Source organism: Pelodiscus sinensis, chromosome 3 (genome assembly GCF_052426305.1).
Source record: "Pelodiscus sinensis isolate ZL-2025 chromosome 3, ASM5242630v1, whole genome shotgun sequence".
NCBI classification, from domain to species: domain Eukaryota; kingdom Metazoa; phylum Chordata; order Testudines; family Trionychidae; genus Pelodiscus; species Pelodiscus sinensis.
The window spans coordinates 100498349-100525446 of NC_143054.1; the positions used below are offsets into that span (position 1 = coordinate 100498349).

General features: G+C 44.5%; 1 protein-coding gene across 9 annotated transcripts in view; it reads left to right on the top strand.

Annotated features, from left to right (window-relative positions):
• Positions 1 to 2444: 2444 nt before the first annotated feature.
• The window catches only part of ARFGEF3 (ARFGEF family member 3), a 139981-nt gene continuing 115327 nt past the window's right edge, over positions 2445 to 27098 (top strand). For 3 of the 9 annotated variants that reach the window (XM_075924269.2, XM_075924273.2, XM_075924274.2), the window contains exons 1-2: positions 2452 to 3249; positions 5977 to 6031. In XM_075924269.2, coding sequence (XP_075780384.2) covers positions 3165 to 3249; positions 5977 to 6031 — 140 coding nt within the window. In that variant the 5' untranslated portion in view covers positions 2452 to 3164. Of the gene's footprint in view, positions 3250 to 5976; positions 6032 to 27098 lie in introns of all 9 variants that reach the window. The other 6 variants (XM_075924267.2, XM_075924268.2, XM_075924272.2 and 3 more) reach the window with 4 other exon arrangements.

Sequence of the window (27098 nt, forward strand, 5' to 3'; positions counted from 1 at the left end):
TCCATAGCCTCCCTGGCAGGGTGTGCTCTACTCCCAGCACTGTGCAGACAGCCAATCCCATCAACAGCCTGTCTGGCAGGCTTCTTCCTCCCCACACTGCCTCTGGCTGGGCTGGCACCCAGGGAAAGCTCAAGACCCTTTGGCCCGGGGCAATGGACAGGAGAGCTAAGCCCTGCCTGTGCCAAAGCCCTGCACAGTACTGGCATAGGGAAGCTTCTTCACCACTCATCTAAGCTCTGAAGTGTTGGAGAGAAAAGTATTTCCAGCCTGCTTTTGCCCTGACCCTACAGCAGCTCCCTGGCAGGGCTTAGCACCCTAGGTTCTGATCCCAGGCAATGTGGGGCTGATCTGTCCCCTAGAAACCTTCCCCTGCTGAGCCACCTCTCTGGCTGGGGTCTCTGAAGCCCCTGAAGGAAAGTTTCCTAGGCCCTGGTACACAAGATATCCTCCTGTCCACTCTGTAACCCGAGGGTAGAAGGGACAAACTGCTTGCAGCCACCATTAGAGGAATAAGGAGGGAAGGAAGAGATAAGCTCTGCAAAGAAACAGACCAAGTTAACTCTACCCCCACCCCCTGCAGCTGGAAGCAGTTTCCATCCCTTTCTTCCCACACAGTGCTAAAAAGCTGCTGCTGGATGTGCTAAGGTGTGAACCCTCCCAGAAATCTGAGGAGGAGGAGCCTGTGGCCCTGCGTGCCTTCCCCATGCGTTGGTTCAAGGTACAGAGAGAGGTGGGTCCATTCCAGGGGTCCACTCATGCATGGAAAGTGGAGAGCGCCGAGCAGAGATGGTTGGGACAGGTTGGTAAGTTACTCTCATCCCTACCTGAGAGAGGTGTTTGGGAGTGTGCATGTCTCACCTCTCCACATACAAATCTTAGAGATAAGAAGGTAAATAGAAAGAATACCAATTTCACTGTATTTCTTTTTAATACGGGGCTCCGTCAACTTGATATTAATTTGAATGTTTGTACTACATAGCGTTGGTTGATTGCTGTTGAACTCACTTGAATACAAGTAATTTTACAAGCTGTCATATAGGGAAATACGGTCACCCCACAGAGGTGCTAAAAATTCATATGTCCCTTTATATTTCAACCACCATTCTCGAGGACATGCATCTATGTTGATGACAAGTTCTGCTCAATAGTGATCCATTTCACCGATGATCATTTTCATCCTCTGACGCAGATGCCACCAGCAGGTTGACTTTCTTTTTTAGTGGTTCAGGTTCTGTAGTTTCCACCAAAGAATGGTGCTCTTTGAAGGCTTCTGCAAGCATGTTCTACACTCTGTCCCTCTCAGATTTTGGAAAACACTTCAGATTCTCAAACCTTGAGTCAACTGCTGTAGCTAACTGAAAAAAGCTCACATCCAGACCCTCTTTGTATTTCACCAGATCTGCAGTGAAAGTGTTTTTAGAGTGAACAACATGCTGGGTCATCATCCAAGACTGCTATCACATGAAATGTATAGGAGAATGCAGGAAAAACAGAGCAGGAAACATACAATTCTCCCCCAAGGAGTGTAATGAGTATCATCATCAGAGAAGCATAACATCTGTAATGGTAGCTGAAGTATGAAGAGGAACAAAAATGTTTTGTTTATCTGGCACATAAATACTACACAACACCACCTACAAAAACATCATGGGAATGCCTGTTCTCACTTTCAGGGGACAATGTAAATAAGAAGTGTAAGAAAACATATGTAAACAAACTGGTTTGTCTTAGTCATTGAACAAGAAGTAGGACTCTGTGGACTTGTGGGCACTTAAGTTTTACACAGTTTTGTTTTAAATGCAGTTGTGTAACAAAAGTACATTTGTAAATTGCACTTTCATGATAAAGAGAATACATTGCAGTGCTTGTATTAGGTGAATTAAAATACTATTTATTTTTTAAAACAAAAGACAGGACTATGCAGCACTTCAAAGACTAACAAGATGATGAGCTTGCGTGGGCCAGACCCACTTCCTCAGATCAAATTGTGGAAGAAAATTAGCATGTCTGAGGAAGTGGGTCTGGCCCAGGCAACCTCATCACCTAATAAACCATCTTGTTAGTCTTTGAAGTGCTGCATAGTTCTGTCTTTTGTTTCAGCAAAACCAGACAAACATGGCTACATCTCTATTACTATCATTTTTTAGTTCAGCTTATTTGTAATAAAATAGCACTTCACACTTAAAATTGTGCTAAATGAAATCAGTATCAGTTGGTATTCTCTTATTTAACAATGATTAAAACAATTAACTTTTGTTCATTATGTTTTTTACTTGCATGCATTAACTGCAATTAATCGACAGCCCTACTTTATTTACAACTTATCGTTTCAAAAATAATGCAATTCCTTAAGCTATCGTGGCACATGACAATGCATTGTTAAATCAGGATTTAGGGCTTGCTCCTGTTTCAGCAGAAGACAGTGAGATTTTGGCCAGTGACACGAAAGGCAGCAGGATTAGGCCCTAAATGCCCAGTAAAAACAGGCTGGGGGGGGGTTAGTTTCTGGTTTTATCTCCAGATCGCTTCCCAGAGCGACTCAGCGCTGTGCAGGGCTGCCGAGAGGAGAGGCTTGCCTTGAGCTGCTAACACGCTGTGTTCATAGGAGTGGCGGCTCTGGGCTGTGAGACCCGTAGCTGTGCAATGAACCTGCTCCCCTCCACCCCCCACTCCTGAGCCACGTGGGGCGATCAGTGTGTAGGCGAGCAGGTGTGTGCAGTGCGCGGGAGGACAGAGTCAGGGCCTGCGCTGTGCTCAGGAAACATCCCCTTGCGCCCTCCCTCACCAAGCCACCCGCTTCCCAGGCGAGGAGCTCCATCGCCACCTTTTCCCGGCGCCTCGGCTGGCCTGGGAGCCGGGCTCCAGGAAAGCGACGTGCGAGGCTGAGGATTCGGCCTCCTAGCGGCAGCGGCGACACCTCCAGCAGCCGCCTGCCGAGCCCAGCCGCCCCACAGGGACCTGCCGCGGGGAAGCCGGCGCGGGGGAGGGAGGAGGCAGCGGCCCGGACTGACGTGTCCCAGCCATGGAGCTGAGCGTGATTCATCAGCAGCAGCAGCAGCGCGCCGGGGGCAGGATGCTGCGCGGCGTCCCCGCTTAGAGCCGGGGAGGAGGCGAAAGCCGCGCTCTGCCCGCAGCCGCGTCTCTTTGCCAGGGGGGCAGCCAAGATGGAAGAAATCCTGAGGAAGCTGCAAAAGGACGCGTCGGGGAACAAGCACAGAGCGATCAAGGAGAGCTGCGGCTGGGCCATTGGTAAGGAAGCGGGTACCTGCCCCCCGGCGCTTTCTCCCAAGGCTTGCCCCGTTTCCCCCCGCCAGAGAGCAGCCAGCCTGCTCGGCCCGGCTCCCATTATGCACCCGCTGCTAATGTATTAGCAGCGTCCTCCCCATTGTGCACGCGCTGTGCCTGGTAAATTCTCTACCTAGCGCCTCCTGGGTCTTTTCCCATTTATTTAAAAGCACCCAAAGCCACACCTGTGCTGAAGTATTTTTACCGCCCCCCCCCTTTAGTTGCTCTAATGCTCACATCGCTATCGATTTGTTGGCCTTCAGCGTGAGCGCCCCTAGGCCAGCTGTTTGCAATGTTTCCTTTGCCAGCCAGGGCGCAGGCAGACTTAAATAGGATTGCGTTTCCTTATCTGTTTTTCGAGTTGCCTATATGAGCTGGCAGATATATACCTTGGTTCGAGGTGCTGGAAAGCTGATGGGAGCCCATAGCAGGTAGTTTCCTTGCACTTGTGGCACCAGTGGTTTTAGTGGAATATGTTAATGGCATTTGTCTTAGTTGCCAGGTAAAAACATTCTTTTGTCAGGTTCAAGTGGTGTAAAACTGTTCAGCAGGGAATGATCCACAGTGACTAATTGGCACAGCTCTGGGGAGCTGTAACTGTGGGCCAACACCACCTGGGCATAGACTGCATAGGGTTAGCTACAGGAAAGGGTTTTACAACCGCTGATAACATTTGAGAAGGAGGTATAATGACTTAATGAGGGCAGCTCTTGAGGTTGCAATGCTCCTGGATAGAGGAATTACTCTTTTCACAGGTGTCAAACTAATGTTCCCCATGTTTTGTGTTTGTTTTGTTTTGTTTTGTTTTACACAAAAGCCTTTTGCTTTTATTATCCATGCATCATCATCCTCTTGTGTTTAGGTGCATTCTAACTGCAGTGAATCACATGATATCTTAAAGCTAGTGAAAATTTTAAAAAAGGTATTCAATCAGTAGGTAACTTACTACTCTTCAAATGTACATGTAGGGTGCATCTAGACGGGCAAGATTTTGTGCAAAAGTGGCTGCTTTTGTGCAAAAACTTGCCAGTTGTCTACACTGGCTGCTTGAATTTGCACAAGAGCACTGACGTTCTACTGTCCGAAATCAGTGCTTCTTGCGCAAATACTTTGACGCTTCCGCTCAGGGATAAGCCCTCTTGTGCAAGAATACTTGCGCAAGAGGGCCAGTGTAGACAGGCACCTTAATTTTTTGTGCAAGAAAGCCCAATGGCTAAAATGGCCATCAGAGCTTTCTTGCGGAAAAGCATGTCTATACTGGGCATGGATGCTTTTGCACAAAAGCATCCATGCCAATCTAGACGCTCTTTTGCGGAAGTACTTTTAACGGAAAAACTTTTCAGTTAAAAGTATTTCCGCAAAATCATGCCAGTCTAGATGCAGCCGTAGTGATTCAGTCATCTGATGCCATGTTTAAAAGTACAGGTTTCCTATGTGGCCAACCATGCTTTGCTAGAGCTCAATGATTTCAGAGCAAATCAATATCTTTATATTCATGCCTAGCTGCTACTGTGATTGGTGTGGTATAAATGTGTGCATAAACAGCTATTCAATTGATATGTAGGGTTTTTTTCCCCTTCCCAGATTCAAACTACCTATTTGATGCATATTTTTATTTATATTACGGAAACTATGTGTTTAGTAGTTACGCTGCAGTCATTAACACCTTTCTTTGAGTGAGATCTGGTAGACCTTTAATTATTGGAAGTTTCATTTTCTTAGTTCTTAATGAGCGCACATATAAGGTGTTCTTCAATGAATGTGCTTTCTGTTACAATGCAATTTTTTTGTACTGTGACTTGTAAGCCACCAGTTTATGCTAATAGGTGAGTTCTGAGAGGACCTCCCTGCACATGCTTTGTTGTTAATTGACTAATAAAAAGAGTGCCTGTTTTTAATGAAAATGAACCAAGAGTAATGTGCTGCACCCAAATTTCCAAGGAGAGGCTGACTCAGCGAAAGAGTTCAAGCAACATAAATTAGTGCTGGGGTTGATGTATACATAAACTTGCACCAATGTAACTTAATTAATATCCTAAAACCAGCATAGTTATTTTGTTGCAAGTCCAGGTGGATGCTGATTTTGGAAGAATCCACACTGGCACTGAAATAATTAAATCATTTGTTATACACAGCTGCTGTTGTTTTAGTGCAGGTTTGTAGGTAGATTAGCCTGTTCCAAGGTCCTGTATACATCCCCATACTGACATGTGGAAGGGTTCCCTGCAATGAGAAAAGCACTCAACATCTGCCCCACAATACCTAGAAATATAGAAAACTAGAAAGGACATTGAGAGAGATCACCAAGACCAGTCCCCTGCTCTCATGGCAGGACCAAGAATGGTCTCTCTCATCTTTGATAGATGTCTGGTTAACTGCTTTTAAATATCTCCAGTGATGGAAATTCCACAACCTCCCTAAGGCAATTTATTCCCGTGTTTAACCACCCTGACAGTTAGGAAGATTTTCCTAATGTCCAACCTAAACCTCCCTTGCTGCAGTTTAAGCCCATTGTTTGGTGTTCTCTGTGATCTGGCCTACAGATAACTTACAATTTCAAAAAATTAACTATGAGTGCTAGTGATTGTTTTCCAAACTGACTCCTATCATTCAAAACTGTAGAAATGTACTGTCTCTAGATGTGGAACACTTTGTCTCCTCATGTTCTTATACTTCCCTTTACTCATACAGAAACTTTGGAATCTTCAGACACTGCTGTTACCAAGATCCCTCCATATCAGCTGAGGTAAGGAAACACAAATGTTTTGGATCATGTGATTCCCTGGGCATTGTCAAAGCCTGCAAAGAGTCAGAAATGTACAGAGCTATATTAATGATAAACTGAAAAAACAACAAATAGTCTGGTAGCACTTAGACTAACAAAACATGTAGATGGTATCATGAGCTTTCGTGGATACAGCCCACTTCTTCAGTTGACCAGAGTGTTGGATGTCTAGGACCAAAATAAATAGGGGAGACGGGAGGAGGGCTAGTGGAAGAAAAGAAAATTGGGAGGGAGAGAAAAAGAAAAGGCAGTGGGTAAAAAAAATATCATTGAAAGTTGATCTGGAAAGCAATATAGGATTTGTGTCCATTAATTTTTTCACATAGGGACTGTCCAGTTTGTCCAATATATATTGCGGTGGGGCATTGCTGGCATTTGATGGCATAGATTAAATTACTGGATGTGTAGTTGAATGAGCCTCTGATTTGGTGGCTTATGTGGTTGGCTCCAGTAATGAGTTCACTTGAATAAATATGTGGGTGGAGTTGTCACCATGGCTGATTGCAGGGATGGGTTCCTGGTTGTTTTTTCAGTTTACCTGTACAGACTAACTTGGCTACCCCCTGAAGCTATATTAGTGATGTTCAGGGAAAGGAAGGCTGGACTATGGCAGGCTCTCACTCATGATGGAAGCCTGCTTATTGTCACTTTCTTTCAGTCTGAGAGACTGTATTGTTAAATCTGGGTCATTCAGTATGTACTGGAAACTGGTAGGCCATGTGGTTGAGCTAAAACAATGAGTTGAAACTCAGGAACCCTAGTGTTGGTTTTGCTACTGACCTACTGAGTGACCTTTGGGCAAGTCACTGCATTGTCCCATGCCTCAGTTTCTCCATCTGTAAAAGTGAGAATAAAGATACTGACTTCCTTTGGTAAAATACCTTGGGATCTCCTGATGATAAATGCTATGTAAGGGCTACATAGTATTATTTTAGTTATTCAGTCTTTTGTATCGTAAGTAGCAGTGAACTCTCACTGTTAGGCAAATAGTAAATTGCAATTAAGAAAAGGGATATTGTTTCCAAATGGTCCCTTTTTAGTCAGTCATTTTCATTTGAGTTTTAGTTCATAAGTTGCTTTATGCTTCCTTAGCAAGTCTAAGCTTTTATCTTGTGAACACTAGTTGTTTTTTCTTGACAGATCTCACTGCAGCATTATCCCAGGAGCAGTTTCACTGGTGGTAGTAACAAAGCTCTGGTAATCGCTATGGATGTTAGATAGCATGTAACTGAATAGTCATGTAACCACATCAAATTTTAGCAGTTACACAACTGTTCAATAGCACTCCAGTCCCAATCCTGGGGAGCCCCCTGCCACCCCATTCTGCTGACTGATACAGCAGCAGCCCCTGTCCATGGGAGGCCTGATCTCCCCACACACAGAGGCTGTACCGGCATCCATGAAGAAGCCTCAGAGAAAGCAATGCCGAGAGGTAGGGGGGAATGGAGAAGAGAATGTCTGTGGGAGGCAGCAAGGGGTGGGGGCCTGAGTCAGCACACACGGAGACCCAGTTTAAAAGCTGGCTCCCCACACATGTTGGCTCCTGCCTGCCCCCTCCTCTCTTCTTCTCCCCACCTCCCAGCTGCTGACTCTGATAGAGAAGCAGCAGTGTGGGAGGGGACAGGCATCTCCACAGGAGCCAATACACACGGGGTGTTGGCTTGAAAGCCAGCTACCCCAAGCACTGACTCCTGCCTGTCTCTCCCTCCCCCTTCCACACACACTCTGCTGCCTCTCAATCAGAGGCAGCAGTGCAGAGGGATGGGGCAGGTGGCTCTATATGGGATCTGGTGCTTTTGGGGAGCCTGCTTAAAAGCCAGCTCCTCACAGGCACCAGCTCCTGCCTCCCCACTTCTTGCTGTCTCTGATAGAGGGAGCCAGGTGGGGGGAGTGCACGTAGTCAACAGGATTAACTGTTATCTACACGCTGACAATCATGAAGTCGTTTACAGGCTGACATCCTTATTAGTCACCAGTACTTTTACTGCCACTTTGTGAACCACTGCCTTAATGGAAGAAAACCTTGTCTATGGCTGCTGGGGGTTCTCTCCCAACCTCACAGGTGACCCAAGCACTGGCCTTAAAGCCTTTGCAGGATCTACCCATTAGCAATGGGTACAATCTACCCCTCAAGATCTCCATTCCTGCCCCTGGACATGCACAATATTCAGATTCACTGCTCCCAAAGCAATTGTACACCCCAAATTACCACTTGGCTTAATATGCAGCACGTAGATTTATTGTTAAGAGAAATGAGGTGTACATTTATTTAGCAGAGAACAGAGATTTGAGAAATGACAAATAGAAGTTTTGGAAACAAATGGTATTTAAAAAAAAAAAACCCCTAATATGCATATTATAGCCTAGAATTGGAGCAGGGACAATCTTGGCTGGGACAGATCAATCCCAGACTCAATCCAGTTCTCATCCCTCTTAAACCTCGCTCCTATTAAAATTTACTCCTGCTGCTGTGGTTGTGGTGGAATGCAGCTCAGTGGGGCCCGAGGATCTGGTCCAGAATGTTTAATGATGTCAGGTTATAATAGAAAATTCACTTGAGTTTGTGCAAGCCAAATAACATCCTCCCTAGTTCACAGACCCCACTGATGAGTGAGCTATGTGATGCTAACATGTAGGAAGAGAGTGCAAATATTGGAATATCAACAGTTTAGGGCATAGGTGTTTCTACCATGTTCTCCAAAGGGGACAGTTTAGTGGATTTCCTGTCTTAGTTATCCAAAATCTTGAGTCTTGTGTGTGCAAGAGAAACATGCTCCTCCCCCCCATTTATCCCGTCGAAGAGTGGGTGTTTTCTTACAGTGTGCAGATCCAAGAAGCCAACATCTGATAACTGTGCTTTATTGCATTATGTTTTTGGTAGCAAGTTCAAAACTAAGTTAAGGATGTGGAGGGTCTTTCTTTCCCCGGTTTCCTTCCTATAAGGTAAGGGAACCGGGGGGTTGAACAGGGGGTTCTGAAGAGGAGAAAGAAAGGGAGCTGCGGTGTGATGTGTGGGGAGGCCGGCACCAGCATGTCTTCTACATCTTTGTTTCATAGTGATTAAATGAAAAGTCAGTGAGTCCAGTTTCAAAACCAGTCCCTGTAGATTCAGTGGGGGCTGTTCCTAATGTTTTCTCTGACTCTGGTCTAATTGAGCTGTACTTTGCACAGAGAGGCCCACCAACAGTAGACAAAAGGAACAGTTGCCCTGGGCCCCGGTGATTCAAAGGGACCTGGGACTTGCTGCTGCTACTGTGACAATAGTGCGACAGGGATCGTGGGCCCTTCAAAATTACTGCTGGAACGCTGCACTGTGTGATGCTATCACTGGCCCCACCTCTTCTGTCCAAGGCCCCACCCATTCTAGGAGCATGGAGCCACCTTCTCCCCCTTCCTCCACCTTGCCCAAGGGAACTACACAGATCCTGGGGTAGTTCTCAGCCAATTCTCTGACTTCCTCAGCCTTAGAACTGACCAGGGGCCAGTTTAGTCCTGCAGTTTCCGGCAAAACTTTAGAGCAGCTAAGGTTTCTCTACGTTCTGCAGGCAGAAATGGTTCCAGTGGCTGGGGATCACCAGAATGCAGGGCTGGAGGAATGCACTGGGGGAGCGCACCTTGATGTTTACAGGGGATGTTGTGGTGGCTGTTCTGTCTAGGAACTCCCAAGAGGATTTGTCTCCCTAATCTCTTTCCGGGGTTGATGAATTTAATCTGCCCTCATATTTCATGCTGAAGTACTATAATACTGTATACATACCAAGAGCCAGGAAGAAAATCTGTAAAGACAAATTAGGGAAAATGTCCTAATTTGTTCTTTTCCCTATACAATTTCTGTGATTCTGGAGCAAATGGAATACAGTAGCATGGCCTCATTAAAATACTATGCAAAATTCTGGCAATAATATAGTCTTCTTACAATGTTGGTCAAAGAATTGCATTCACTAACACTATCTCTAATCAGTGATCCAGCTGGAATTAAGATGATTCATGTTGGCCTCAAAGCATATAGAGATCTGGTATGATGGATGCTCTCCCAATTGTTTTTTAAAAGTAATCTTTAACTACATAAGGATCTATCTGATTCCACAAAAGTGAAGGCAGTTCTGATGTACACCTGTTGCTCTATTCTTAGCTTCCCCTGTTGGATGGCACCTATATATTATTGAACATATGGTATGTTAGATCAAACGGTTTCCCTGGGCCTTTGCACCAAATGCAGCTTTTTTATCATGGCTGCTGCTTCCAAGGCAACCTCAGCACTTCTTGAACGAAGTACCTATTACAGAGGACAGCACCTGAGATGGATTTTGCTCCTGGCCAGCTGTGTTCAGCAGTATTTGGACAGTTAAGGAAGGGGAGGCAGCCTTGAATGTCACTGCTTTTAACTGAGTCCCATTGGCACAAAGTAGGGAGATGTGGCCATTCAGCTCCTCTTGATGTTATTAGGCTTTATGGGGTTAAAACCCTGAAAAACACTGTGAAGATTATCACAGTTGAGGGACTTCAATTGTAATGTCTTGCATCCCAAGAAAAGTAGTCAGCTCTAGACACTGAGGCCTTTCATTTTCCCAGTGCCCATGTCCATGGTTTTTCTTGCACTGCTGTATCAATGTAGCTCAGTTCTATCCCAAGGAGACTGTACTGAGGGAGAGGGGGAAGGTTACAGGCTCATTCTGTCCTTGAATGTCGGAGGGGACTGCCAATATGGGCATCGGCTGGAAAGGCAGGAGGGTTTGGGGTAAAGACAATCTGAGTTTGGTCCTGCATGTGTCATGACTTCCTGTGCAACCTTGGATGTATCACCTACTCTCTGTATGACTTGGTTATAATGCTACCCTAATTTACAGGGTGCTGTGAAGATAAATGCATAGTCAGATGATGGCTTTATAAATATCTAAAGTCAAATGGAGGCACCATTTTTAATGACCACATGTGTCCAATAGAAAATGGCCTAAGATAAAAGGTTGCCAACCCCCCAGGATTGGACCAGAGTCTCCAAGAATTCAAATACAGGTTGCACCTCTATAAACCAGAACTCTGTCTAGTCCGGCAACATCCATGGTCTGGAAGGACCACGGATGTTCCAGGATCAGAGAGTCCCGGTGCGCTGTAGGGGGACTGGGAGTCCAGCACTATGTAGGGGTTGGATGACGCATGGCCTGGCTGGGCTGCACAGGTGGGGGAGCCAGTGCACAGCTCAGGTAGGCAGTGGAGGGTAATGGAGGCCAGGAGCCTGCACGTGGCTCAGCGGGATATTGGGAGAGCCAGAAAGCCCAGTTGGAGGAGACAGGACAGAGAGGGGGCAGCAGCAGGGGGCTAGAAGTGAGGGCTGTGAGCCATACCAAGGAGTAAAAGAAATCAAGGTGCTGGAGCTATGGTGCTAAGAGTTCAACAGCACCCCCTGGATTGAAGTGGTTTCTATTCAGTGTTTAGAGTTTGGTTCAGCAATTCTTAGCACCCTCACTATAAAAAAATTGCTCCAGTACCCCTGAAAAGAAAGAAACTAGAATGAAATTTACAAATGCAGAAATGCCATCTTTCGCATTCATTAAGGATAGCTAAAGGTGGCTAATGCTGAGGTGAATTTTTCTGCACATAAAATGGCAAGCTATCTTACTGAAAATTTACCCTTCAGTACACTTTAGAGATTGTATGTGTACAATGTTTCCATCTTGACTGAGCCATTTAGTGTTAGATAATATTATTCTTTTCCCCCCTAAAGTGATTGCCTCAGAATTCTCAGGTATATTTCGACGACATCCCAAGTTTTTCACTACCCAACTATTAAATCCTTTTCAGCTAATTTTCTTTCTCCCCAAGAATGGCTGAATATTGTACTTAACGGCTAATTGCCTCCTGCCAATCCACAAAAGTGTTGCTGCCCATTATGTGGAACTCCTTATCTCAGTGGTGCCCCACCCCTAGAGTGAGGTGAGGTGCTGTGAGAAGACATGTATGTGCTGGTTTTGTGTCTCTCTAAATTGGCATTGCCCCAGTGCTGTCAGTGGAACTATGCTAATTCATATCAGGTGAAAATATAACTGTTTTGACAGTGACAGAACGTGGATCAGTGTGTGTTATGTTAGCATAATGAATAATTAGGGGCCTACCAAATTCACAGCCATGAAAAGAGCCTCATGAACAATGAAATTTGGTCTCCTCCACCCCATAAAATCTGACCTGTCGTGTCCTTTTATCATATACTACACAAATTTCACAGGGGAGACCAGTGCTTCTCAAACTGGGGTCCTGACCCAAAAGGGAGTTGCATGGGATCACAGGATTATTTTAGGGGGATTGTGGTATTGCCACCCTTATTTTGGTGCCTTCAGAGCTGGTTGGCTGGAAAGCAGCAGCTGTTGGCGGGGGTGCCCAGCTCTGAAGGCAGGGTCCTGCCAGCAGCAGCAGCACAGAAGAAAGGGTGGCAATACCATATCCGCTCCTTACTTCTGTATTGCTGCAGATGGCAGCTCTGCCTTCAGAACTGGGACCTCATCCAGCAGTCACCACTCTCCAGCTGCCCAGCTCTGAAGGCAGCATTACCACCGCCAGCAGCAGCGCAGCAGTAATTGCAGCTGTATGTGTAACACACCCCTACAATACTCTTGAAACCCTCCCAGCTCCGTTTTGAGTCACGGTCCCTACAGTTAGAACATGTAAATTTCAGATTTAAATTGCTGAAATCATGACATTCATGATTTTTATAATCCTTTGACTGTGAAATTGACCAAAATGGACTGTGAATTTGGTGGGGCTGTATGAATAATTCAGTATATTATTATATTATGCATTTATTATTCAGTGAAGGTTCTCCAAGTGCTTTACAAACACTTGTTTGCTAAACTCCACAATATTTTGATGTCATGTATTATAGTGCCCAGTTGAGAGATGTGTAAACTGGAATATAAAGCGAGTATCCCAACATTTTCAGAAGTGTCCACTAATTTTGGTGCTCAGTAAAGAGACACCTAGACTGTGATTTTTTTCCGAGGTGGTGAATTCATTTCAATTCGGTGTGCTCAGTGCTAGTAGAAATCATGTCTATAGGTATTTCATGCTGCGAATCCAAGTTTAATAAATACTTTTGAAAAATTTGGCTCATGCAATTACTGTACATAATTAAAGTGAGAACTCTGGAGCCCTGACTCCCAAGCCCTTCCTCTAATCCTGAGACTGTGGCTACCTTGTTCCTTCTAGTGAGTATTATTAGGACATGCACCCCAAATAAAACTAAACTGGGTAGTGCCAGTGGTAGCTATAAGTTGATGAAGCATGTTAAGGGAAAAGTGACAAAGCAAAATTTTTAAAAAATACTCTGACAACAACTAGCATGGTCTTAATAGCCAGCAACAGCAATGGAGAAAGAGTCAAAGGTGCATGATATGATTTTAGTGATGAATACAATTTTAAAAAACAAATCTTCTTTGAGTATAGCAGTGATCCTTTAAACTTGCTTGCTCTCTATCACTAGTCTTAACATTTTCCAAGAATGTGTAAAAGTTGGTGTAGAAACAGGAAATTGTCTTTTAAAAAAACACATATCCAGTGGAAGACTACTATTTGATAAGTATCATGACTCTTGCACCCAATTCATTAAGTAGGACAAAGAAATTGCATAGGGGTATGAAAAGAATAGATTTGAAAGTGTCCTTTACAGTGGATTTCACATGTATTTTTATTTTCCCCTGCAGAAAACAGAAATTATATAATTGCTCTGATGACAGTGCATATCTTCCAGTATCTACAAGATTGTGCCTTGCCTATTTATTGTTTGAGGATTTTTTTCCATTGCTAGAAGTGATGGAGTGATTACATTCTGCAAAGGGTCTCTGATTTTTCCAGAAATGTTTGAGGAAAGGATTTTAGGATTGAAAGCAAAACAAAAGCCAATGATGTCAATATGGCAATGTTTTGTTGTGTTCAGGGTAAACTCTGATTACTGGTTAAGAAAGAGACCATAGCATCTTGGCCTCACATTATCCTGCCCAGCATAGCTTGCTCAAACTATAATCAATTCCTGTGTGTCTAGCCTTTTCTTGCAGTGTTCTTTCCATTATGGTGCATTTTGTTCCAGAGTTCATTATTTCAGACTGATGTGTGAAGTTCAGGGAGACTGCTCAGTGAGAAGCATGAGTTAGCATCAAAGGTAGTTGACCCCTGAGGTATGTATTTGAATTTTTCTGTAGTTCTTAGAACATTGGACAAAAGCAGATGATAGAACAGTTCAAAAAGAACTCCTCTTTCCATCTTTGATATCCTTCTCCAGCGTCTTATGTGACCAAGGTCTATGTCCTGAAAAGCTTGTTAGGTTCTCAAAGTCAGGGACTGCATTGCCTTCTTACTTTATGCTGACTGTCTCTGCTCAACAGTGTTAGTGGTGGCCTTTATTAGATGCATGATTATCACCAGATTCCTAGCACAGCCAGCTAATTTCCAGGATGGTCCATATAGCCAGAGAGTCCTGAAACTGGAATGGAGTTTGGCTCTTCCTTTGTGTTTGAATGTTTGATTTTTTTTTTTTAAACATCATTTCATTCTTCTCCTTCCTCATTCCAGATAGTGTCCTGGATTGTTGATTTCTGCTAAGAAGTTTCACATTTAGAATGCTCACGTATGCTAAAAAAGACCAATTCTGAGTCTCCTCTTTAGAGCTTAGTGGGGAACAGTTTCTCCTACCTGCAAAACTTTTTTGGACATTTGAAGAATTTTTCCTATTCTGCTCTGGAAGGGACCAGAAACCCCTTGAAACTTTTCGTGAAAAATCAGAGCAAGGTTGATCCAAGAATAGCCTGTAATCAAATGGACAGGACAGATCGAACTTTATGTCTCTCTGAATCGGGCAGAGCATAATCTTGACTCTGGATCTACCACTTCTCTGTACAAGTACACAAGTAGTCCTATTGCAGTTAACAAGATTATTAAGAGTAGAGTTATGAAGCTGCTTCTGTATCTCCGGGATTAGAACCTCAATTTGCTATAAACAAAATGTTGACATTTTTGTAAAATAAAATAAGACACCCTCTTTGTGGTGGCGTTAATAACCCCTAGCATCTATAACTCTGTACCGTATAGACTGTGATCTGTTAAGCTGCAGTAGTACAAAATTTTCAAATTGATTATACACCATTCCTACTTGATTTAAAAAATCAATGAAATCACTTTTTTGTAAAAATCAATCATGATTTCATTCAGTGACTGAAATTGCCTTCATTTAAGTTGTTGTACTCTGTTTGCAAGGCACTTGATATTTATGTGCCCCTTTGCATGTAAAAGGATGGGGACACTACAGGGTCCGGGTAACAGTGCCTGCAGTTTTAGGCTGAATGTAGTAAAGGTTAGACCTCCCTGGTCTGGCACCCTTGATATCTGACCAGTCTGGACAAGGGAATTTGCTAGACCAGAGCAGGTTCGGGGAAAGGGAGCGCTAGCCTCCCTGCTGAGCTCCTCTCCCTGGCCACCGGGCCCTACAGGCTCCAGCAGCCCAGTAGGTTCTACTGCCCTGAGGGCTCTGTGGCCCTGGCGACCTACGAGCTCTGTTGCCCCATAGGTGAGCTCCACTCTCAACCACCAGCAACCTCTGCTGCTGGGGCTTTCTGGTCCAGCCACATCCAGACCACAGATGCTGCTGAACCTCTGTTGCTTTTGGTCAAGGATATATTCTCTGCAGTGGTAGCAAAAAACGATAGGCTCATGAATATGTTTGGTGTGCATTCACTCATAGTGAGCAGTAGCTTACAGCAAAGTAATGTTAAGAGCATGAAGCAAATTGTTTTGCCTGTCACTGCTGTTAATGCTCTTGTGCCTTCCTCCTCCATCTGAGTGCGGGGATAGGAATTACGCTGTTCTGCAATTACATGGGCGCTATCTGACTATAAATTGAAGTCATAGATGCCCAATGGGAAAACTCCAGCAGCACCACAGACTTGATGATTAGTGTGCCTGGAGGTTTCAAACACCCAGTTTGCAGGCGGGATAAATCCTTCTTGGCATATTTCTGCAGATTCTCAGCTTGAAACTTCTTTTTAAGAAAAATGTTGGCATCTATGGTTGTAGATATAATCTTCCATTCAGAACCATTTGTAAACGTATGCAGTGTTGTCTGCCTGAATATGGAGATATGGACTCCCTATTAATGTCACTGGGGTATTGACTCTTAAGCCTAAGGGTGACAACTTAAACATCAGTACTGATTTAGTAGATGGGATGAGCAAGAGGTTAGGAGAAGCAAGTGGGAACTGGAAATTGCCACAAGGAGGGCAATGTAAAAGAGAGAGATGGCAAAAGTGGCAGTGATCCTAAATGTAAAAGTATTTTCTTACTGAATAATGTTGAATGTGACAGTAATACTGAATGAATAGCAAATGATGACTTAGAAGGTAGTTACTAATAAGAGGCTTTTTTTTATAAACCTCCCACTGATATCAGAGCATATCTAAATCACGAGGGGGCCTACCAATTCTCTCATATGAAAAAAGTGTCATGGATCATGAAATCTGGTCTTTTGTGTACTTTAACCCTATAATATGCAGATTTTTAAAAAATCCTATAATCATGAAATTGATCACAATGGACCTTGAATTTAGTAAGGTTCTACTAGTCATGATGACAATGGTGGAAAAAGCTACTAGAGCTAAAAAAGCCATCTACGTTACGGCTCCCAATGTTGCTTTCCCAGCACAGCTAGCAAAGCTCCTCTCCTGTCCTACAAGCCACCCTCCCTGGGAGCAAAGGTGAATAATGTCTAATCCTGATTGAAAAGTTTAGCATCACACTACTGAAGAAAAGGCCCATTCCAGAATTTAGAAGTAATGAAGATGGAGGGAGGCTCACAGACACACAAATCCATGTCACAGAACGCATATGACTTTAAGAAAAGTCACTGCCATCAATTTCAATCTGTGAGGATTTTGCATAAGATCATTAGGGATATTTCTCCCTGGCAAACAGCTTGTCTGCTGCTGTTCTTTTATTCTCAATGACAAACATCAAATGTTTTGTGGTTTCAGTCAGGTGTATTTCTGTGATGCCGGTTTATAGTGCCCTGCACCCTACTGGCTCACTCAAACCATTTTCCCCCAGCCCTTGTTGAGCAGTTTTAAGAACACATGCTCCTTACTTAGTTCCCTTTAAAAATGCTTCTGATTCACCTCAGGTTTGGTTGTGGACCCCTCTCCTAAGTTCCTAGCCCTTTACTTCCCCTAAGTTGTAATGCTTTCATAGTGATTTCAACCATGTCTGCAGCAGCCCACTTCATCTTATCTTTTCTGCCTCTTTGTTTTTGTACCTTGGTGGAAGAATGGTGGTTTGATATGAGACTGCAGAGTTTTAGGAGAGGAAGGATGTTTCAATGATTAAGGCACAGAGAAGGGCATGAGAGATCTAGGTAAAATCTGTACTCTGTCACAGATTCTGTGTGGTGTTGAACTTCACTAAATTTCTCTGAGTCTTAATTTTCCATCTGTAAAATGGGGATATTAAACTTCTGCACCTTACAGACTTAAAAAAGCTTAATAGCAGACAAAACAGGCCATTTCCTTATGCACAGAAAGTACCTTGCATGCTTAGTTTCTTTTAATTCTTGTTTGCTTAGGAAGGTAATGTTTTTTTATTAAGTATACCAAGGCCCTGTGAATGTTAGTGCACAGTGCATGGTAAATGTGGTGTTTAAACAACTCTGTTTATTTTAATAGCCATTCTTTAGATCTGTTAAGATTTAAGACTGTTTGCATTGCTGCTAAAGTGGAGTGAAGTCCCAAGACACAGAACTAACCTTTAAAGCTCAGCCAGTAATAATTGGAAATGCAACTCATCCTCTCTTGTCTTCTCATAGAGCTCTTTTTGATTATCTGGCCCCAGGTTTGCTTACATAGTGGAAAAATTAGCATAGATTTCATTCAGCTTATTGCAGAGTCAGGGAGCAAAGAATGTTTGAAGTATCAAAATAAGAGACTTAACAAGAAAGAATTTTTCATTCCTTTATTGCTGAGAGTCCAGAGTCTCACTAAATATGCTCCTGGCTCTAACCCTGGGCATTATGTTGTTTGTGCTGTGCAATGTAGTGAATGCAGGCCCATACACAGGAATTTCTGTTGGGGTTACTTTTTTGTAAATGTGTACTGCAAGGGGTGCAAAGGCATCCCACCCATGGTCCCCCAAGTAAGTGTGAGCTGACCATGGGGGAGGAGGGTGTGCATTTTCTTCCTTTACAAATATTCCCGCCACTCCCCGCATATGGGCCAGGAATGAACTCTTGAGATTGCTGTGTATCTGTTGGAAGAAATTATTGCAGGTGAATGCATGGCAGAAAATATTTATTATAATTATAGTCACAACCAACATCCAGCCCCATTGTATTAGACAAATATTAAGAAAGAGTTCCTTCTCAAAAGAGCTTGCAATCTGGATAGTCCAAGGGATGGAGAAAAAGGGATTTGTCATGTGATCGTTCTGAGTGATTCCCATTGTCATAGAGAAAACTGGTTTGGATTTGACAATGTTGTTATCCTTTTAAAATTACATACTAGGCATGCGCAGGAAATCTTTCAGCTAAGGTTAGAAGGTGCACCAGTAAGGATGGATTCACTGACCCTTATCACATGTTCACTCTGCTTCAGCCAATAATCTGTTCAATCTTACTTTTGTGGTTCGGGAGAAACACTGAAGAAACTTAATAGCTGTAAATAAAGTAGGCAATAAATACAGAAAGGATACTGATTGTCTTATAATGAAGGCTCCTGTGGGATTTGTGTGTGTGATGAGACTCCTTAAGAACAGAGTTAGCTAGAGTCAGGCTATGCCTACACTGGGTAGGTTTGGTAACAAAAGTGCTGTCGGCATGCAAAGGTCACCAAAAGTGAAAACTGGTCACACCAACTTTTCTGCCTCCCATTGTTGACATTTCATGGCCACATTACTAGCACCCTGTTGAAAGACAGAGAAAAGCAATGTGGGTAAGCATCCCATAGTGCAGTGTTGTGGGAAGGCAGAGCTGATCCCTGTACTTCTTTGGATTTCCTTGTAACTCTGTGAGCTCTCTATGCTAAGGAATGCCAAAGCAGCACAGCAGTCTCTTCACTACTCCACCTGCAGCAGCAGTCTGCCTGCCACTGTGTTCTTAGCAAGGCAGAACAGAAGCACTCCAGTTATTTGCTTTTTGCTCCCTAAATGGAGCAGCTCACTCAGCTGTTGGATACTTCCCAGAGATTTAAGAGGGGAGGGATGCATACCTGCAGGGCAGCAGAGATAACAAAACACTGAGCAGAGCCATTAGGGCAGGCATTGTAGGATACTGGCAGAAGCCAGTTCTCTCAACAAAATAAACTACAGAATCCACACTGGCTCTTTATTAACAATAAAGGTAGGGGAAAAGACACAAGCCTCTCACAGGGCTGGAAGTTTTTTGTCACCAAACTGGGTGTTTTTCTTGACAAAAGTCACATTGCGGTGTAAACACTTGCACGGTTTTGTCACAAAAAGGCAGTTTTTTCAAGAAGACATGCCAATATAGCCTTGCCCTCAGTTATACAGGATAGACGCAGTGCAAAAAGAGCTTTCTGGGTGGATGTGATAGGAAAACAATTAAGCTACGTCTACACTGGCCCCTTTTCCGGAAGGGGCATGCTAATTTTAAACTTCAGAATAGGGAAATCCGCGGGGGATTTAAATATCCCCCGCAGGATTTAAATAAAGATGTCCGCCGCTTTTTTCCGGCTTGTAGATAAGCCGGAAAAGAGCGTCTAGACTGGCCCGATCCTCTGGAATAGGGCTTTATTCCGGAGGATCGGGCCAGTCTAGACGCTCTTTTCCGGCTTATCTACAAGCCGGAAAAAAGTGGCGGACATCTTTATTTAAATCCCGCGGGGGATATTTAAATCCCCCGCGGATTTCCCTATTCTGAAGTTTAAAATTAGCATGCCCCTTCCGGAAAAGGGGCCAGTGTAGACGTAGCCTTATAATGAAATGTATCAAAAAGAAGTTCCTCTAGAGATTAAGGGTATCCTGGTTATTTCTTTTGGTCATGTTCACAGACTGACACATTTTAATATTGCAATATATGTTTTCTTTGTGTTCTTGCCTCACTGTTTCCTTTGTACTGCTACACTCAGAGCAATAGTACATTATGTGCCTAATGTTCTTTCTTCTTGACAGTAGTGTTGAACTGCTAGCTGGGTGGACTCTGTATGGTTTTTAAATAGATATCTTATTAAGGGACATAACAAAGCAGCTAATAACCTTAGAAACTATCTCTAGATGGGTGACTTTCAGAGCCATTGAATTATGATAGCCAGTATGAATAGTGTAGTCTCTGTTGCTTTGCTTGTTCAGTGGATTTACTAGTTCACATCTGCCTTTCCAGAGGTACTGTTACACTTCAGTGATGGCAATTCAGATTGTGGTGGATGGTCTGTTTAAAAAAAAAAAAAGTCCAGGATTGTCTTCTATATTCTTTTGCTTGTCCGCTTTTACGTTTAAAGGGATGTTAGCTGCGGAGCCTTTCCAAAATTCCAGATTGGATAAGTGTGGGAGGTGAAGTTAACATGCACTCCAAGTATCGGTGAAACATACTGTTCTCCCCTTCCTAGTCTAAACTGCACTATGGTAAACAGCTGTTGTGTTCCACCCCAGAAGCATTTGTTTCAGAGTTGCATGATGTGATTGTTCTCTGTATCTAGTTTGTAAAGCAAAAGGAGAGAAAGATACATGGAGCAAAGGGCGAAGGGGAGAGGAAATGTTGGGGGGGAAAAGAGCATGGAGAATTCCATGCCACTGACTGTAAGAAGAAATAATTAAGTTTGTGCCATTTCCTATCCTCATTACAATTTTATCATAAGAGTAACGAGAAGAGAATAATGGCTTGTTAATTCATAGTGGATTTTTCCCCAGGTTTTCCTTTTCTCTCTCTCTCTCGAAAATCTTTAAGGGCAGTCTGAAATTCATAGTGCTTTTAAAGACACACATTTTTAAGTCAGAAGATACCATTCTGATACTCTGACTTTTTGCATAATATCAGTGATGGAACCTCATCCAGTAATTTCTGCATTAGGCCCATAATTTCCATGTGAGCTGTGGCATAATGGCCTTGATAAGTAAGACTCCAAATAATTTAAAATGACCTAAATGCAGATAAAATGCTTTCATGCTTGCCAGATCCCCAGCCTATTTAAAGAACCATTACCTGAAACATTTTGTTATGATTGTCAGCTACCTTTACTTTCAGCCATAGAGTAGACCAAGATTTCACTAGCTTTAAGTAAACTACTGCAGCTAGAGAGAGTTTAGATATTTAAACTTTTTTAAAAAAGCATTATATTTTATCTTTTTGGAGTAAAATTTACCTTATTTTTTTGGACCGAACTGGTGCGTGTGTGTGTGTGTGTGTGTGTGTGTGTGTGTGTGTGTGTGTGTGTGTTTATAAGAGAGAGAAAATGATTATTTGGATTCACAAAGGGACAAATTTAGGGATGACAGCTTTCTCTGAACCAACAGTATGAGTCTGACTTTTTAAAAATGCCAGGCTTACCTCGTGAGTATGTCCTTCAGGTACAGATTATCAAACAATGGCAATCATTTTTATATCTCATGCTTTGACTCAGCTCTTGTTACATTGTAGAATGCAAAATGCATGTAGATACGCCCTGAGGTATGTCATATTATTTCTACATAATTTGCAGTGGGAGATAATATGGAAATATGTTCTATTTTGAATGACTTTCTTTAAACCAATATTACGACAATGAATCCAGTCACTAGTTTTTATATGAAGGGGAATAAGATTTATTGCATATGAAGGGGAATAAGATTTATTGCAAAGTGTATTCTTCCCCCCCCCCCCCCCCCCCCGTGCTGCAGCCAGCAATGCAACTCCATTCCACTGATACGGTAAGAAGAAAGAATTAGGTTTGTGCCATTTCCTATCCTTGTTACCGTTTTCATCATGAAATTAATGAGAAGAAAATAATGGCTCATTAATTCAAAGACTTGTTCCTCTAGAATGAGGTAGCTGGATCTTTGTGATTTCTTATTTATAAGGTCAGCTGTCGTCTTTGGATGTTTCTAGTGTTCTTTGACTTGATTGGCTGGTCATCCTACCCTAGTGGCAGGTGCTTGGTCTGGAAAGGTAGATAGACAAGTCTTTCAAAACACAGCATGTTAAAGGTCATTGTAACCCAGTGTGCTGAACATAAGAGGCATTTACATTCTAATAAGGCATTCTGCAGGCTGACAAATGATCAGCAACAACGGAATAGTTCACTACTGCACGAAGCAACATCTCTTGTGGGGAAACATGCTGCTGGCTAAAACTAGGGCACTGGGACTGCTCCGAAGTTAGAGGTTCCGTCACAGAGTGGCTTTGTGACCTGGAGCAAGTTGCTTATTATGACTCAGTCCTAGTGCCTGTGAAGTCAGTGGGAAAAATTCCATTGATGTCAATAGGAGCAGGGTTGGATTTTCATCTTCTTGTTCCTCTAGTTCAGTGGTCTCCAGCCTTTTTAAGCACAAGATCACATTTTGAATTTAAGTGCAATCCAAGATCTACCTCAAGTATAAATACCCTTGCCCCTCCTCCCTCCTGACTCTTCTCCAAGGCCCCTTTCTGGAGTATGAAAGGGGCTCTGAGCTGCTCTTGGGGCAGGCAGTTGGGATGTCAGAGGGGGTTCTAGGTGCAGGCCCTGCGATGGCGTTTGGATGCAGGTATGCTCGGAGCTGGGGCAGGAGCTTGGAGTGCAGGAGGGGGTTCGTGTGTGGGGTAGGAGTTTGAGATGTGGGCTCCAACTGGGCACTGCTTACCTCAGGTGGCTTGTGAGTAGGTGCAGTGAGGTTAAGGCATGCTCACCCCCCTGCCCTGGCCCTGCAGCACTCCCAAAAGCAGCCAGCAACTCCCCCTCAAGTCCTGTTGTGCCCCCTCTCTGCTCTGTGGAGATAGGATACGAAGTGGGAAGGGAGGCACCCTGTCATCACTGCCCTCCTCTCCCTCCCCTGCCCTGCACAGCAAGGAGGAGGCTCAGGGGGGCAGTGGGGGAATGGGCAGCTGAAGTGCCAGCCCATGATAGCCTCTTGGCCAAACCAGTCAGGATCACCTGTCAGAGGCTCCAAGATCTACCGGTAGATCCTGATCAACTGGTTGGTGACACCTGCTCTAGTTAACCCATCTGTGAAATAGGGACGGTAAGGCTCAACTTTTTGAAGAGTTTTGACTTCCTCTACTTAAGGTACCTTATGTGCAAGTTGTTGTTGTGTTTAATCTAGAGTTGCAAAGATCCAATAAGTATGGTCTGCACTGGTTTGTGTTTGTTTGAATATAAAAGAAAAATGGTCTGGGAGCAGAATACATTTCCCCAGCTATGAAATGGGAGCAGCATGGCTAGGAAGGCTGTCCGGTTTCACTGTTGTTTCTATAAGTGTGTGTCTGTTCTCTGCTGAAAGGTCACAGTCCATACCATTATTCTGCTGTGAGTAGCACCAAACTCTGCACACGGGGGAGTCCAACCTTACACCTGCCATGGTGGCAATACTAAGAGCTAAGAGCTTTCATTATCCCCTCTTCTCTAGCCAGAAAAGAACACTGACAGGAGGCTGTGCTGAATCAAGGCATTGTCCTTTTGCCTTTCTTCCTTTTTTTAATTTGACTGGCTCTAGCAGTCTTACGAGCAGGTGGCTAATAGTGCTCACTTGAGGGTGACACTGAAATTCTGTATACATGTGCAGAGGTGAATCCCAGCTGCCCAGATAGCACAAACTTCACACGGTTTGGGGCTTTGCTTAGGGACACAGATATTAAAGATGCACAGGCTGAACTTAATTTATGTCTGTCTTTTCCCTTTTCCTTGCCCCCTTGCAACTTTCTTAGGCTTCAAAGTCCTTCTCCATTTCCACAGCCTCCCTCCAAGCTTTCCCTCTCTATTTTATTTTCTTCTCACCACCTGCCTTTTAGCTCCTAAACTCCCACAGCACCTCTGGCTCCCAAAACTTCTGGCAGCTTCTCTGCCTGTGAGCCTCCAGCAAGCAAAAGTACTCACACTTCTTTTGATAATGCCTTGTGTGACAGTAAGGAGTCTCGTTCATGGCTCTGAGATATTGCCTTGTGTAAACCCGTCCCTGCCCTGAGCACAGCATTGTAGACTAAGGATGTTAAAATGCAGTTAATTGACTAGTCGACGGAATTTCTGTCGACTAGTCGATAGGCACTTCTGTATACGCGGAGGAATGCGGAATTCCATGTACAGCCTGGGGCCAGCGGGAAGTCCTGCTGACTCCGGGCTGCACGCGGGTGCCTTCTTTGAAATGCACGAGAGTCCCCAGTGGGGGCTCTTGTGCGTTTCAGAGCCATAGAGCCCAGGATCAGTGGGGGACTCAAAGCTCCATGCTACACTGCATGCCGCTAGGAGCCCGGGGTCAGCTTGGCCCCCAGCTGATCCCGGGCTCCCTGCAGCATTTTGCAGGGGGCCCAGGGTCAGCTGGGGAGTCCCCCGTTGACTCTGGGCTCCCCACAGCTGCCCATTTGAATCGCTCAGATGCGTTGTTCAAAGGGACAGCCGCCAAATAGCTGATCCCCAGATCAGCTGTTTGGCGGCTGTCCCTTTGAACCTCGCACATGCATGGCATCTGTGCGATTCAAATGGTCAGCTGCGGGGAGCCCGGAGTCAGCGGGACTTCCCACTGGCCCTGGGCTGTATGCGGAGCTCCACATTCCTCCTTTGAAATGTACAAGAGCCCCAGCAACAGCGGCGGGGGAAGGTAGGCAGCAAGAGGCGGGGGAATCGACCAGGTGACTCAACTATCCGATAAGTATTTGCTTATTGGATAGTCGAATAGTCCTTAACATCCTTACTTCGGACCCTTTTGAATCTCTGAATCCCAGGGCAATTGCCTCCTTTGCTTCCCTCTCCCCCCATCATTGGGCCTGGTCCAGTATTGGCAGGATATCTGTAGGTGCTTTATGACCGTGGTAAGGAGATGATAAAGATCTTACTGGCGGAGATTGTAAAAAGAGCAGGAAATGACACAGTGGCAGCTTATTTTCTCAGAGAATGTAATGGGAAGGGAGATTGCTGCAGCATTAATTAGATCTTCAGTGAAACATTTTTAGCAAGGTTGGGGAGTACAGCTAATTGAATCTGTTCTCATTTCCATTCTCCTGTTGTGATTTGTGTGTGAAGCTTGGGATGATGTATCAAGAAATCACTTACATTCTGTACCCGTTGCAATCTCTAGCTGCCGAGGCTGGGCTCTGTGCACAATAGTGGTAGCTACATGGGGCACCAGGCCATTTTTATGGTAACGAACATCAGCGGGCTCAGTTCCATTGGGTTATGGCCTCCTCACCCTCACTTCTCAGACTGTTAATAAAAGAATAAAAGCGTCTAATGTTTGCCAAGTCCCACCTATCCGTATTCGTTGTCTGTACTGCAATAGTGCCTATGGCCAGGACAGCCCCATTGTGTTAGATGCTGTACAAAGTGCAGAGGGTGGAAGACCCTCCCTTTCCTAAAGAGCTTACAGTCTAAATCAGTGGCTCTCAAACTGTGGGAGGGAATCCCAAAGTGGATTATGACTGCGTTTTAATGGGGTCACCATGGCTGGCTCAGACTTGTTGGAATCCAGGGCCAAAGCCAGAGCCCCAACACCCAGGGCCAAAGCCTGAGGGCTTCTGCCCTGGGCAGTGAGGCTCAACATACAGGTCCCTTGTCTGGGGCTGAAGCCCTTGGACTTTAGCACTCCTGATTGGGGCAGAGGGTCTTGGGCAGGGGTGGGTAAAAGGGCCTCAGCGGGCCTTATCCAGCCTGCCAACCGGATAGATCCTGCCCTCGGAGGCCCTGCTGCTCCCACACCCCCAGGCCAATGAAGGCCTGGGGCAGGGAAGAGCCCAAAGCCTTCTCTGCTCTGCCCCCGCCTGCAAGGCCTCCTTCCGCCCTGTGATGAGCACATGGCGCTTTGAAGGGCAACCGGGGTGCGGGAGGGAGAGCAGAGAAAGCTTCGTGCGTTCCCTTGCCCCCAGGCCAATTGGGGCTTGCAAGGAGGGCTGACCCGGTCTCCCTGGCTAATCAGGGCCTGGCCCTGTGGCACTTCAAAGTGCTATGTGCTCCTCGCAAGGCAGGAGGAGGCTTCCTGCGCTCCCCTGCCCCCAGACTCTGATTGGCCTGGGGTGTGGGGGAGCATGCCAAGCCTCTTCCAGGGCATGGGTGCCTAGTGGGAAGTGGGGCCAAAGGGGCTCCCCACCCCCCAGACCGATCATGGTCTAGGGGTAGTTAGCCCTGCCCCTTCCTGTATAAGCTCCGTCCCTTTTGGGTAGGATTGCCAGGTTTCCGGTTTTGAACCGGACAGTGCAGTATTTGAGCTTCTGTTCAGGAAATAAATTGAGAAAATATAAATGTCCGGTATTTTCTAAATAAGATGTAATGTGGATTGTGATGTAATGTCAAGTGTGTTCGGTATTTTTGTTGAAACCATCTGGCAACTGGGATGGCCTGGGGCTACTTCAAAAAATTTTGAAATGTCCCCAGGCAAAAATTATTGCCTGCCCCTGGTCTTGGGCTTTGGTTTACCCACACTCACACCCCCAAAGGGCAGTTGAGCTTAGGCAGGCTCAGGCTTCAGTCCCCTCTCCTGGGGTTGTGTAGCAATTTTGTTCTCAGAAGGGGGTCATGGTGCAGTGAAATTTGAGAACCACTGGTCTAAATAATAGGCCTTTTTAAACAAACGGTAGCAGTTGTGCTTAAAATGAGGGGAAGAGTGTTATGCGTGTAGCTTCATTTCTCAATACCTGTTATGTTTACATGAGTTCATGCACAGCGACCTTGATTGCTACCTGTTGATCACGTAAAAAAAACAACAACCCTCGATTCAGCAGCTGAAATGGGACAGCACTAAGTATTGGCTGTTCTAATAGCTGATATTTTTTTTAAAATAGCAAGAACAAAAGAGAAACATTGAGTGAGTTCAAGTCTTGGAATATCAGATATTGTGGTTTTTTTTTTTTTTTTTTTTTTAAAAGAATGTGTATTGGCTAGAAGTGGCATTACTATGCATC